Genomic DNA, 14842 nt, shown 5'->3' on the forward strand with positions numbered 1-14842 from the left:
GAATTCATATTTAATATGTATATATGTCCACGTGGATGTACCATCATTACGAAAATAAGTATATTAGTAATAAATTAATATAATATTTGATTTGAGGTATGACGTCGTTGGGTCTGTCTTCTGCAAGAACCTGAAACAAATAATATTATGTTTCCCCTACTTCCAAGGTCAAGCTTTCAGGAAATGCTCAGAACCGTCCGACCGACTCAGTGCACTTTCTGCAGTACCCTTTACACCTTGGGCGTTTGCATCGTGATTGTGAAGTAGTACAGAAAAATCACACGTGATTCATGACAAAAATAAAATGAGAAAAAGGACCCTGCTTTACAATGGTTTCTGGAGCTTTTCTGTGGCTGTTTTGTATAGAACATTGTCCTCAAGCCAAATGTGATGACTAACTAAACTTTTCAGCAAAGTCGTCATTTTATAGAGTCCGCCTTAGGTCATTCCTATACAGGCTAAAGACCAACACGTGTTCATTGCACATAGCTATGTGATTACCCTTCTACCACAACGCTATGCTCCACACATGTTGCGTGAACGCCGTCAAAATGTGGGTAAATACTGACACAATTCTGCAGTTATGTTTCCAATTTTACACAGATGAGATTAATGGTTATACTATGCACCGTACTCTCCTGGCTAGGAAAACAATATCATACAATCTGGTTACTGTTTCTGAATCATTACAGCATACAATTCTAAATTTGATTATTCGAACTTCATTTACTACCAGATATACAAACATTGAAAATATTTGTTAATGTGATAAAGGTGACACACTCGAGTGCAGAGATGGAACAATGTGTTTTTTTCCGTTTTGACAAAGGAGTTCGGGGCCAACAGTCTCAACTCTAACATTTTTTAACGTATTCAAAGTGGACTAACCTATTTTAAGAGGGTCAAATTCTTCTCATTTCCACCGACTGAAAGTCCCTAAACTTCAAAGAGTTACCTCGAAAGATCAGTCGGAAAATATGAGTGATCGCGTGTTATTTCACTGCATTCAGCACTATTCGGTCTATATCTAAGTGACCTGTATTTCTATCGAATCGACAGTGGTTGGTAACATGATCAGTCAGTACACAGTGTGTGTGTGGGGGGGGGGGGTGGGGGGTAGTCTGTGTTGGACTGATTTGTAAAAGACTAAATTCCAATAATGCACATCAACGAGATAACACACATTACATTTTTCAGCACAACCTCTGCAGTCACAACGAAAGATGCATTTATTAGGCACGCAACAAATTGGTAGATGCTTCTTAAATGTTTGGATATGTCGTTAGTATCATTCGTGTTTTGTGAACTATGGCCGCAGCGGAGTGAGACCATAAAGCTGGTGTTTATATCTGACTAAAGTACTATAATCGAAAACCAATAATCTTTTACTCTTAATATGTCTTCTTTGACATAAACTGTTGTAAATATCTCGCTCGGTTATATCGTATGTAAATAACGACACACATTGTCAGTAAATGTCAGATGACCTATGTATTTATATAAGTTCTCTAAAATATTAATCCAGCAATTGTACCTTAGTATCTAAACACCTTTGAGCTCGAACTTAGAGTAATAAAAGGAATATTTTGTTAAATGTATACTTTTACTCGACTGGGGACACAAGGAATGACATATAGAAGGTATATATTTATGGAGAAATCGATTTGTTTCTGTGTTGTTTAACGCCGGACTATTGCAGCTATATGGCGGCGTCTGTAAATAATCGAGTCTGGAACAGGCAACCCAGTGTTTGATATTATGGGCATCGATCCACGCAATTAGGATACGATGCGTTAGTCGCCTCTTACGACAAGTATGGGTTGCTCTAGATCAATTCTAACCCAGGACTTCACTGGGGAAGTTGGCTCTTGTGACGAACTTGAGGCACTGGTGACGGATTCTGTCCTGAAAAACCTATGGTGGTCTCTGTAATGGGAGGTTGGCTGCATCATATTGAAAGTAGTAAAGAACAGAGGCGCCGATTAACTGTTAAGTCACAATCATTGATTGAAAACTATGACTCCTATGACACCGTTATACACGTGTTAAGAAAAGAATCATGGACGAATTACATGAGTATCTTCGAAAACAACAGCAATTATGATGACATTTCTATAACCCCCTTAAATGGACCGCCAGTGTGCATGGATTTTATGAAACTTCGATTGGAAGATATATTTTCCCAAAATAATATATCGTAGTCTAGAAACTGAAACTAGGCCACAGCAAAAGCTTACCTGCATCCCGTACTTCCATTTGTCATCTGTGGCTTTGTCGTGAAGTGGTGTTCTGTTCCGCACTCATTCACCTTAGTAACATAGAAAAAGTGAGGTGAGGTAAAACTGGGTTTAACGTCTCGTCCAAGATTACTGGATTAGACCCTTAATGCCGAGCACAAGACAGAGTAACAATGAATGAGTAGGGTTTACGCAACTTTTAGCAATATTCCAGCAATATCACTGCGGGGGACACCAGGGGCTTCACACATTGTATCCATGTCGGTGATCGAACCAGGGTCTTCGGGATGACGAGCGAACGTTTTAACCACTAGGCTACCCGCCGCTCCGACAGAGTAACAGGTACCATCTTTTAACGTCTTTTGGTATGACCCGGCCGCGGATCGAACCCTGGCGGACGCTCTACCACTAGACCACGGAGGCGGTCACACAGAAAAGTAAAGTATGAACTTTCTGCTCAGGCCCTTGGTACATCCAATGTAAACTACAAAGTAAAGTTGAATTATCTTTTTCTTACCCTTTTAAGGTGAACTAATGTTAGATTTAAGATGGACCCATAAGCTTTCTTTTTATTCACTTAAATTTTACATTTAAAAGAATTCTAAGTTCAGCTTTTACTGTGTCCATTACAAGGTTAAGGAGTAATTGTTGTCTATTTCACAGCATATCATAGCCATATAAGTGTTGAGTATTGCTGACTCAGATATTGGTTCGAAAATGTCCCCAACATCTGAGCTGTAGCTGGTGGTACTAAATGGAATAGGGTTCCAAGGCTATGTGACTTAGCGTGGATCGTTGATCACGTTTTCATTCACTGGTTTGTCAGGTTCTGATGTGATAGAGCTGGAACAATGATGACTGCGGGGCTAACACACTCTCCACTCACCTCCACAGAAGCTACTTTACTACCATATATGGATTTTACAACCGCTTCAAAAAACTAATGTTCAGAAAATTCATACGATTATGACATGTTTATGGTTTTTAGTCATTCGAATTGCATTCATTTATCAATCTGATACTTAGACCCCATAGATACTCACATCCCATAGACCCAGTTTTATTTATAGTCCTCGAAGTGATAACCCACTCAGACTGGTACTTGACCAGAGAGTTACTTTCACATTTACATTTTAAAATGATTTCAGAATATATCCTGGGTACAATGTGTGAAGCCCATTTGTGGTGTCCCCCGCCGTGATATTGCTGGAATATTGCTAAAAGCGGCGTAAAACCATACTCACTCACTCACTCAGAATATATCCATAACCAATACGAGTATTTCAATGTAAATAAAAATGTGATATTTAGTGGTATGTGGTCATTTTGTTTCGCAGAATTTTCGTTTTTGGTGTACATTTAAACATATACATTTGAAAGTCAACTTTCACACATCGTCAATGTCAATAATCCATGGGTTGTTATTTTATACACAACGTTCCCCCAACATGCAGGAACAGACTATACAGAGATTCTAGCATACAGACCTGTGAAGTATTTACGATGACTTATATTTGAATGTACAATATTACAAAAACGATTGACGGGTACACCGCGATATCAGTCACCTGCTGATTTATATCGATGTGCATCGTTTCAAATATTGTTTTGATTATTCTCACAAGAAATGGTAGGTTTTTTGGTACTTAGGTTCATCATATCTGCAGTGCTTTTAGCCATATTCCAGCAATATCACGAGGGGAGACATCCGAAATGGGCTTCACACATTTAACCCATGTGGGAAATCGAACCCGGGTTTTGACAGCGACGAGCGAACACTTTAACCATAAGGCTATTCCACCACCCCATATCTGCTTCTAAACATTCGGTATAACAACGTATTTTTTTCAGAGAAGCAATGCTTCTTTTTTCGTCATGTCAAAATAAGAATGGTTTCATACGCAGCATTACATACCGTACTGTGAATGAAGTAACGGGACACATGTCGTTTGATGTTTTTTTTGTGTATCGCCGTCACTTCGGATTCTTTCGTAATTTTCTGTTTGGAATACCCAATCGATATATATATATATGTATGAATGAATGTCCATGGGGACATCCTTACACTCATTTATAGTTTTTGTTTGTTTACGTAGTTAAAGTTGTATAATGGAACAATATTTTGCATCTGTCTGGGATAAAAAAAACCATGAACTGCAGACGATAACTATTTTGATGACGTTAAAGCTCGTGATTGGCTGACAGTGAAAACGTACAATTATATATTTACAACTTATTAGATGTATCACAATTTAATTTCTGATTTTTAAAAAAAGAACAATACTTCTAATACAGATTAAATGCAATATTTATTTATGTAGATACTCACAAATATTATTTCTATATAACATATGATAATATTCAGGATACCGCATTCTTTCTATTTATACACAGGAAATTGTTGAGAACTGTCTCAACTGGAGTACTTTTGCAACAAAAGTTGTTGACCTGGTGGTGTGGTATGAGAATCATTTCGGACGCTTCACTCGCAACATTTAAGAAAACAAGAATTACCTCCCTTCCATTATTATCCAGTGGCTGTGTTCAAGTTTGTGAAAATTATTCTTTAAACTGCATTTGCGTTCTCATATAAAATGAAACAGTGATGGAAGAAAATAACATTAGTATATTCAAATAATGTAGCAATGCAGTACTTTATTATCTATAACTTCAGTATCATACAGGGGGGGGGGGGGGGGGGGGGGGGGGAGGGGGGTGGGGGTTGTCTTTCTGCTTGTGGTTGTGAATTTATCAGATAAGAGGCAGTTTTACCTACCAATATGAAAAATGTTTCTAGTGAATACTATTTGAGTAGCCCCTATGAAATAATAAGTTGATTCATTATAACATTGCCTGGAAGTCCTAAATACATAGGTCCTTGCAACAGCTGAGCTATGTTTTGCCATGATCAGGGAAACAGTAAAGTACACAATTGCTCACTTGCTCAAAGCGGTTTCGATATGTTTATTAGGGAGGCATTGGGATCAATTTCGTTTGAACACTTAGCCTGTCAGTCATATTTTTCTCTGTGGTCATATGATTTGGACATAATGTGTCATATCCTAGTTTATCCTAGTTAAAGGACAAGGTTGGATAAGGGTACTTTTCAGACCATTTTCAATGTAAATTTTGAAGTTATGGAAACCTTTGAAATATTGGTAAGAAATTTATAAGACATGTCCATAAAGAACACAGTTTTTTTTCTTCCTTACACTTGCAAGTTTTGTTCTTCTGACACAATAAAATATATAAGTACAAAAAGTCTCAAAAAGTTTATTTTCGAACTTCAAATGAAAAAGTATGAGTCTGTGACAGAAGATGATTTTTTTAAGACAATTTCTGAAAGCTATGCTCAATGCTTGTTGGCCACAAAGGGCCCTTATCCTACCTCATCTGATACTGGACCAAAAGATTTGACTTTGCTCATTTGTACGCAAACGGCCATGTCTGCCACAATACAGCATGAATAGCTATCCAGGATGTAAAGTAGCATTTGGGAGGATGTGTCAACAAAAGAGTACAGAGGTTTTCAGGAAGCATTAAAACAAATGGGAAAAGAATTCATGTATATGTTGGGAGAACACTGCTGTGGGATAATGACAATGTCAGACTTTTTCAATGCTGAATAAACTCAGGAAGTGAGGATATTACCAATGATGCACTGACTCAGAAACCGGGTCACAGTTTAATACTACACAAAAGAAATTAAGGACCACCCGATTCTTTCATTTCATATTACTATAGAGCATCCTCCCGGAGAGCAGAATGTCCAGGTTCGATCCCGGTCGCATAATACTATAAGATGTTAAGGGGTGGCAGTTGTTGTTACCCTGTCTGGTGCTGGACATTAAGGGTTCAGCTCAGAGTCAGTATACTGTGTCTGAGTGGGTTACTAGTACAAGCAGACAGACACACAGACAGACACACACACACACACACACACCTGAATGCAGGCTGCTATACAAGTGCAAGAATCTTGGTTGGACAGACACACACACACACACACACACCTGAATGCAGGTCGCTATACAAGTGCAAGAATCTTGGTTGGACAGACACACACACACACACACACACACACACACACCTGAATGCAGGCCGCTATACAAGTGCAAGAATCTTGGTTGGACAGACACAAACACAAACACACACACACACACACACACACACACACACCTGAATGCAGGCCACTATTCAAGTGCAATAATCTTGGTTGGACAGACAGACAGACAGACAGACACACACACACACACACACACACACACCTGAATGCAGGCCGCTATACAAGTGTAATAATCTTGGTTGGACGTGACGTTTAACCCCATTTCTCCTCACCTCACCTCACTTCATATTACTATAGTTAATCTGTCATGAAGTGGGTGACCCTTAAACTATCAACTACTTTTGGGTAGCATAGTTTGTATTGTCCACCCAGTCTCTTAGTTATTATTGTCCACAGGGTGGTCAACCGTTCAAGAACGTTTCATTGTCCCTTGTAATAAGGGTCAGGCAATTTACTCTCCTGGGTGGTCACTTCTTCAAAACGGACAACTTCTTTGTCCGCAGGGAGGAGCCATCAAACAATCAACTTCAACTTCACATCAACAGGAACACAATATATCTCCTACATGGTAGCATGACTAAATACCCCAAAGAACAACTTGTAAAGTGTTTATGTGAGAGATGTGTGCTGACACTATATGGAGCAGACTTTCGGTTTTGGGCTGGTTGTGATAGGAGGGTCTTGATGGGGTTTAACGCTGTTTAACGTAACATGCTGTCATAAACATAAGGAGTCAAATTTTATTGTAAACTTTAAACATAAACTCTATTAAAAACTGCTTTGCTTAAATTTTGAACTTTACTATTGATCATAATCATGTAAAAGTTGTATATATAACTACCAGGGTAGTGCTAACTAATGTTCAGGATTTGCAACAGTCAGTTGGCTTGAACCTAGTTCCCCTTTAAAACAGAATTACATTTATCGAGCTCTTTGGGTTATAAAACAATACTGAACAAGAAAAAAAAGTGAGCATGGCTCACTAATACCCCCGACCCGCCTAGTGTGTCAGTAGTTTCAAATTAAATAGCAAGGATAGGGTTAGGGTTTGAAAAATTCATAAAAAAATGGAAATTACATAAAAACATTTTTTTTCTTTTGACTGCACCCCTCCATATGACACAGATTATATGTACTAAGTTTGAGATGAATCCACAGAATAGTTTAAGAGAAATCGCGCGGACAAAGTTTTCGGACGGACGGAACCTTGGTATAACTATATACCCCCGACATTTTGTTGGGGGTATAATTAGACTGGTTCTACTGCAGAGTGTGACCCTTATACGTGACAAAACCCAGAGGTACAGTTCATAGTCAGTTAGTTTCCAGCATCATTACTGAGAAGCCAACAAGTAACAGAATGATGACGACCAAAGATAATAACTGGGGCTAATCTGGGATTCAAATACACAATAATGACACAATTTGGGGACACAACTCAGAAACATTAATAATAGCATGTTTGACCACTGTACTACTTATACCCACTTCAGTGTATATAACGTTACATGGCCTTTGCATTTTTTCATTAATTCCTCGAAGTGTTCTTGATGACTCCTCTCCATGGTTTGTTCCTTTGTGAAAAAATAGGTGACAAACAAGCAAGTACATTGAAAAATTTATTATTTTTTTACATGTAAATCATTTTATGTACAAATTCAACAATTCTTTCACTGCATTTCAAAAATGTACTACGCGCAGCTTAAACCCCAAATCAAGATATGAGACATGCCTGCTAGCATACATGTCAATCTAACAATGCAGATTCTTTAACATGTATGCATGTGAATAGTACTCATGTTCCGTAAGCTATCAAAAACAAGTATTCATTCAGCTATGTCTCTTAACTACACATGCACATGTAAAGTTATCAATCTGAAAGTCAGATTTCTTTTCAACAAAATAATTCTTCTAAGCTCACATTTTGGCAAACTTAAGCTAAAAAATATTGAACATGGAAACAGCAATTTTTGTGGCATTCTCAAAGAAAACTTTGGATTCAAAAACTGAATGATATGCTATGGTTTATTGAGGGGGTTATTGCTAAAATAAAACAATATATCAAGCCTATCATTTGTCAGCAAAGCAAATGAATATGCAAATCCATTGCACAAATTAACCTAACAAGGGGTATCCTATCACGCCTGTTTCAAACTGTAACTGCATGTGACCATTTTCCATTCAGCACAAAGTTTGCATGGTTTTTTTTCCTTTTGAGCAATGACAAACATTTAGGATTTGAACAAAAAGTTACTTACTACACACAAACTCTAGGAATTTGATCAGATTACATATCCTGGAGTCTGAAATGTCAATATCCAGTACTTATAATTACCCCCTATTCAAACAAAACAATAAATAAAATTAATATGGATTAGCATGGCAATTAAAATCAGGAATATAATCATACATAAATGGAAAATACACATTAATCTGCCCTAATATTGATATGAAAACCATATGTGCTAATGAAATGATTATTGTAAGGAATTGATGCAATGAAAATATGCAGAATATCGTGTTAACACTTCAAGCACTATTAGCAAAATTATCAAAAAACAAATATCTGAGTAATATCACAATAGCTGAATCAACACTAAACATTTGCAATATCTGCTTAATCTGATATCTGTTAGAGATTCACTGATTTTTATATTACCTTATTTAAATATATATGTTACCTCAAATTTGAATAACAGTTAAGCTGCAATTTTATTAAACCAAGTCCTTACAATACACATGAGTATGTAACAGAGTGACACACAATATAGTGTAATAATATCTTATATGAGCAACCCATGGACTAACAAAACTGTCATTTTCAAAACTTAACAGTACTTTCAACAATTGTCAACAGTTATAACATGCAAGTCCTTTTCTCACGTGAGGCAAACTTTCATAATTGGCTGCTTTGATGACCCTAATGAATAATTCACAAAATGCTAAAAACAAACTGCAACATGAAATTCTTGATTGGATTCCGTGGAAACCTGCTACGTTCTCAAACCAAAATGATGAAACCATCTGTGAAAGTATTGACATCTTCAAGTAATAATTTCCTGCTGTAAGAAAACACAAGGTTTGCTGACATCATAACCAGTCCTTAGAGAAGGGCAGTGTAGCTTCTGACTCAAGTATGTACTGCATGCATCTCAAAAGACTACTAGACAATTCCTTTTAAGACAAATGCACCCAAAGATTACAGGAACTCTCCTGTTTTATCATTTATAATGGATAATCTGTGTTATTCATTTTGATCATGATCTGCAGACTAACCTAGAATATGTGAGGAAACATTAGGAGATTGATTATTACTGTCAACGTGACAAACAATTATATTACTAAATTTTAATGTCTTGCTCTAGTATATGGCTTACAGAAAATTATTTTTCAAAATCCTCATTATACAATAACATTTCATTTGACAGGTGAAATATTAATGAAACATGATGCTCAGGGTGATTCTCTGAAACAATCAGATCTCACCTTATATCTACTTTAGTGATTTTCTGTTACTGACAATGCTTCACCATATTGAAAGGACCACAGATGTCTCTGAACTTTCACTAAATTCCCCATTTGCCAGTTGGTCATGTGCAGCTCTGTCAGGCCTGTGAGAAGTGAGAGGATACATTTGGGCTGCGTTTTGCAATAATCCAGACATATTGCATCAGGAATACCAAGAAATGCTTCACACATGTTGGGAATCAAACCCAGGCTTTCTGTGTGAACCACGCACCTTCCTCACCACCCAAGGCCTACTTGCAACTGTGCTGGTTTGACAGCAGCATGCTGCATCGAACATTACTAAATGGTCAAATAACAAAGCTATAAGTATGCTGGGACTGAAGGAATACTGTTTGCTTGTTGGTTGCAATATCAGTGGATATATAGAAGGGTTACTCCAAATGACTCACTATTCTTCCTCAAACTTCAAGGATGGACAATAAAAGTCTGCGATCCAAATGATACAAAAGACTAGTCACTAAATATAGTCGCCTACCGCACTGAAATAGACCTGTCTGTATAACATTGTTTAGATAAATGTACCTTTGAAACAAAATGTCCTCCTAACAATAAGATTTAGCCTTGTGTTTCTTCATGTTGTGTCAAAAAGAAAGATACCGTAAATCATGAAATTAAAGCCAGCATGAAATTAATGAAAAAAATGTGAGTGTCCCTCACTCGCATTAATAAAGGGATGCATTTTTGTCTGGACATGTTGGTGTATACTGTCATGTCAGGTTCACTGCACATGGCCGGAAGCAATAACATACTCAACAAAGCGCTAGCTCTTCACCAAGTTCCTCTGCAAGTGTGGTCAGTTTCTTTACGCTAGTCTATCAACCGGTTATGACAGTTGCCATGACGGTGTATGACGGCAGCCTTGTTCTTGTTAACCTGTCCAAAAATCTAATAATTACAAGAACTGCTCACCAACGAGTAATAGTGGAAGCCTCGGTGGCTGAGTAGGTAAGATCACTGACTTTTGTGCTGGTGATTAGGTGCCTCACTCTGGCAGTGTGGGTTTGAATCCTGCATGTGACTCGACCCAAAAAAGTACTAGAATCTGTACTTTACTAAGAAAGTGTTACCCCAAATATAACAGTTGTTACATGTCCAGTACCGTCACAGCAGTCGTGGTGAATACATAACACTCCTCATTACCTTCAAAGGATTGCGCTAACTCATGTAACATTACTTGACACCTGTACAATCTCCGTCATCAACCAGACCTATCTCATTTGAGGAAGCCTTTCTTGAAATGTCCTGCTTTTGATTTCTTGGAAGTCAGATCAAATGTCAAGCAGTTGAAGTTAAGCACGTGATGATATTATTCAATCAAACTGCTATCACCCCAGACTCTGTCAAGGAATTCTCATTCTACAGTCTTGGTGTTATTGCTGAATAGTTCAAAGGTAGGCTACCCACATAAATTTCATGAGACATCTTAGGCAAGGGATCAACACTCGCATTAATTTGGTGACTCATTAATTTCATGACTTACAGTATCCAAAAGGCAAATGAATACTGCTATATGTTTTTAAGTCTGAAATTAAAGACAAACCAAATAACAAAGTAAACTTTTTTGCCTTTCGGACAAGTCAAATTACATAAAATTTTATGACAAATATCACGTTTGACCTGAACAGTTGAATTATAAAGGATTTCTTCAATGGTTTGCACACACTCAAGGCATAAGAGGAATGATATTTCGAAGCATGGGATATTATGTGTAGTCTGCATGATTAAAAAAGGATTACTTTGAGACAATAATTATCCCGAAATAACAAGGTTGAAATAATAGAAACTGACTCAAGTATGAAGTGGAAACATAACTTTGACAAAACTGATACAATTCCCTATTTTGACTTGTACCATATCTTTTCTGTCTTTTTAGGTGAATGATTGACTTGCCTTTGTATGTGTTTGAGATGGGAGCCACCAGTGGGGCAGGATGCGCTCAACTTTTTGCCATGGGAATCATCACTATTTGATAGCGATTGTGATAAAGTCGGAATCGTACAATGGGCTCTAAAAAACTTTCCATAATCATAAGGATTTCGTACGATTATGGAAACTTTTTTGGTTGCTTTATTTTCCAAACTAGCTTAATCAGATTTTCAATTTGTATTATACATTTCCTTACCAAACATAATACCCCAATACCTAATGCTCCACTAATGAATGATTTTTTTGCATTTGCTATATATTACATGTCGAATAACTTGCTAAATAATAGTAACATATCTAGGTTGAAACACACACAATAATGATATAAAGAAATATCTGGTTCATGCTTACATATCTGTATAGAAGGATATTCTTGATTAACAAGTTTGGTCAATTGATGAAAAGTAAACACAATCTCACAAGCTGTAACTGCTATGCAAACAATATGAGTACATATGCATCAAACAATGGACAATTCTAATAAAATGATTAATATGCTAAAAACTTTATAAAATGACTTCCCCTTGATAAAATCTCACATTCACATGTTGACAGATATGATATCTACATCAAGCAACTTGCATAATTCAAGGTGTTATTAAGATCTCCCTATGACAACCATGGTCTGGTTCTGTGTCAGGATGGCACTATTGTATAACTATCACCTGCAAAATGACACATAGCTTTGGTTCGCAAGGTAAATGTGCACGTTTGTACATCTTAGTTCAGGCCAGACTAAGTTTGTTTCTTAACAGAAGAGAAATGTATCCAATATTTCGGGCTAAGTAGTACAATTGTAGTAGAAGATTCTAAAATGTCACAGGACAGTGTTACTTATATAAAGAAGTTGTGCTAAAGTAGTGCAAACACATGATTACTTGTAACATAGCTCATTAAATCAGTATTTGATTGAAAGTATGCTTATATGCTTAAACAACCTTAGTATATTTTTAATACAGACTTTCTTGACAATTCTTTTCACTGTCATATTTATAGCTTTTCTTGTACCCTCTGGTTAACACTGTCCCACTTTGTCTTGGATCCTGTGTCTGTTTAATGAGCTGTAAAACAAGGTATAACACTGGTCTGGCCTAAACGTGTACTCAATAGAAACTGTGTTGATCACAAGTTGAAGCCTAGGCCTAACATATTTTGGCTAGGTTTACGGGTCTGCCAATCTTAAAAATTTAAAATTCAGAACAAAATATAATCAGAATGACAAGGTTTTAAACAGCCACTTGTAAAGACTGATTTATCAATAAAAACCAAAATGAATGACTGCTTAAGATTTTAGATTAATAGTACTTAAAAGGACCCCTAACCAGCCTATGATTTCTCATGTTTATTGCCTACTGATCCAAATATAAAATCTTGTACAATATCTTGTTTACCTACCGACCAAATATTTGACTTTCAAAATCTGGAACCCACCAAAAGGAAATAAGTTGGCCATATTAATTCATTGCATACAACTCTCTTTCTAAGAATTTAGGGAAAATGTAGAATATATCATTAAAACAATGTTAATCTACAAGAACTTACTTCTTGGAAAAAGAACTCAGTGTTATTTCATGGCCTTCAAATGCAAGAAAACATGAAGATTTGTCTAAATACTTCAATATCATTTCTCGATACATAACACTACATGTTATCTGCCTAGTTTGCTCTTAAAAATAATTTAGACATACATTCAGTAGATTAAACCAATAAATATGAAATATGAAAGTCCATAAAGCACCACTTGTTTCAAAAACAAGGCATTTCGTGATAGTAAGAGGTTATCAGCCATGATATGTTTTTGGACTGTGTCACAGATCAAGGTCACACTGTGTCAAAGGTCACCATGTCACATGTCATGTGTGACAAAGGTCACACAGATCATTAAAGGTCATATACATACAGTAATGGCCACTTGTCAGTTGGGAGAATCAGTTCACCAACTGTAGATCACAGAATCTGTTTTTCCATGAAAGGGCAGTCCCCATTGGCAATTTATTTCATTTGTCCTATTGCCTTCAGAAACACAATCCCTCAAGTCAGTTTTGTGACTAAAGTCAGAAGTGCAACAGGGGTGCCATCTTCTTGGTTTCAAACTGAACAAAATCACTGACTAGCCAAAAAACAAGAAGGGTCTCCGTGAATCTGCAAACACGTCTGTTTCTAAGCTTGTACTTGTAGGTTAGAAAACCTAGAAATTAGCTGTTGATGTCCTACCATCATTGTTGTGACTTGCTCATGCCCATTTCACAACCAAAGGAAACAAGCATCACCACATGTAGATTTCAATCTGGTTCACAAACAAGTAAATCCATGTTCCAGGAAGATGTCCACTGTTGTCTGTATTGATGCTGATGCAGCTGATCCATATCAACACCTCCCCAATCTGAATCCAAGGATTGTCTGATTTCCTGGTGTTGCACAGTATATAAATTGCATAAGGATGATCCATCATTCATACAAACTTGTCATTTTCTCCCTTGTGGTTTTAAACGATTGTCACACAGTGTTCTTCGAAATGAACATCCGTACGTTATATCATATATACTTCAGCTGTTAATCTATGGCACTCATAAATGCTGGTTGTACATGGCCCACTGTATTGGTACCAACACTGATAATGATATGAACGATGAAGTATTCTTGATGTGTGCTTCACATGGGGTCACATGATAAATGCTAGGGTCAAGGTCACATAACAAAAACAAGATGGCCACCCCTGGTTGTCTGGATCATACTTTTGTTTCTCTGTTGCAGTTGTGTATGTCATTTAAAAGGTGGTTATTGTATAAAAGTGTTTGTTTTTTCTCATCTTCTATTATTGACTCATCTCCTTCATCAGGGCTATCAATCTGAAACATAAGACAAAATCAAGTATGAAATTTAAAAAATTATTTAAAGACAATTTTACACTTTTTGACTTTTCACATATAGCCACTTTTCCGAACTTTCTGCATACAATTAGGTGTATAGTAAATTGTATCTGATATGCAGGCATCACCTAAAATACTTTTGAAATATGAAACATTTAAAATGAACATGCCAAAATAATTCACAAGTGACCATAGAGCTATCAGTATGAAGAAAAGAG

At 36.8% G+C, this 14842-nt stretch overlaps 1 protein-coding gene across 4 annotated transcripts in view; it reads right to left on the reverse strand.

Moving 5' to 3' along the window:
- Nucleotides 1-7945: 7945 nt before the first annotated feature.
- The window catches only part of LOC139469621 (pro-neuregulin-2, membrane-bound isoform-like), a 263969-nt gene continuing 257072 nt past the window's right edge, over nt 7946-14842 (reverse strand). For all 4 annotated transcript variants that reach the window (XM_071251845.1, XM_071251843.1, XM_071251846.1 and 1 more), the window contains one exon: nt 7946-14603. In XM_071251845.1, the coding sequence (XP_071107946.1) occupies nt 14484-14603 (120 nt within the window). In that variant the 3' untranslated portion in view covers nt 7946-14483. The remainder of the gene's footprint in view (nt 14604-14842) is intronic.

Source organism: Haliotis cracherodii, unplaced genomic scaffold (genome assembly GCF_022045235.1).
Source record: "Haliotis cracherodii isolate W230 unplaced genomic scaffold, xgHalCrac1.p SCAF_2, whole genome shotgun sequence".
Taxonomy (NCBI): Eukaryota; Metazoa; Mollusca; class Gastropoda; order Lepetellida; family Haliotidae; genus Haliotis; species Haliotis cracherodii.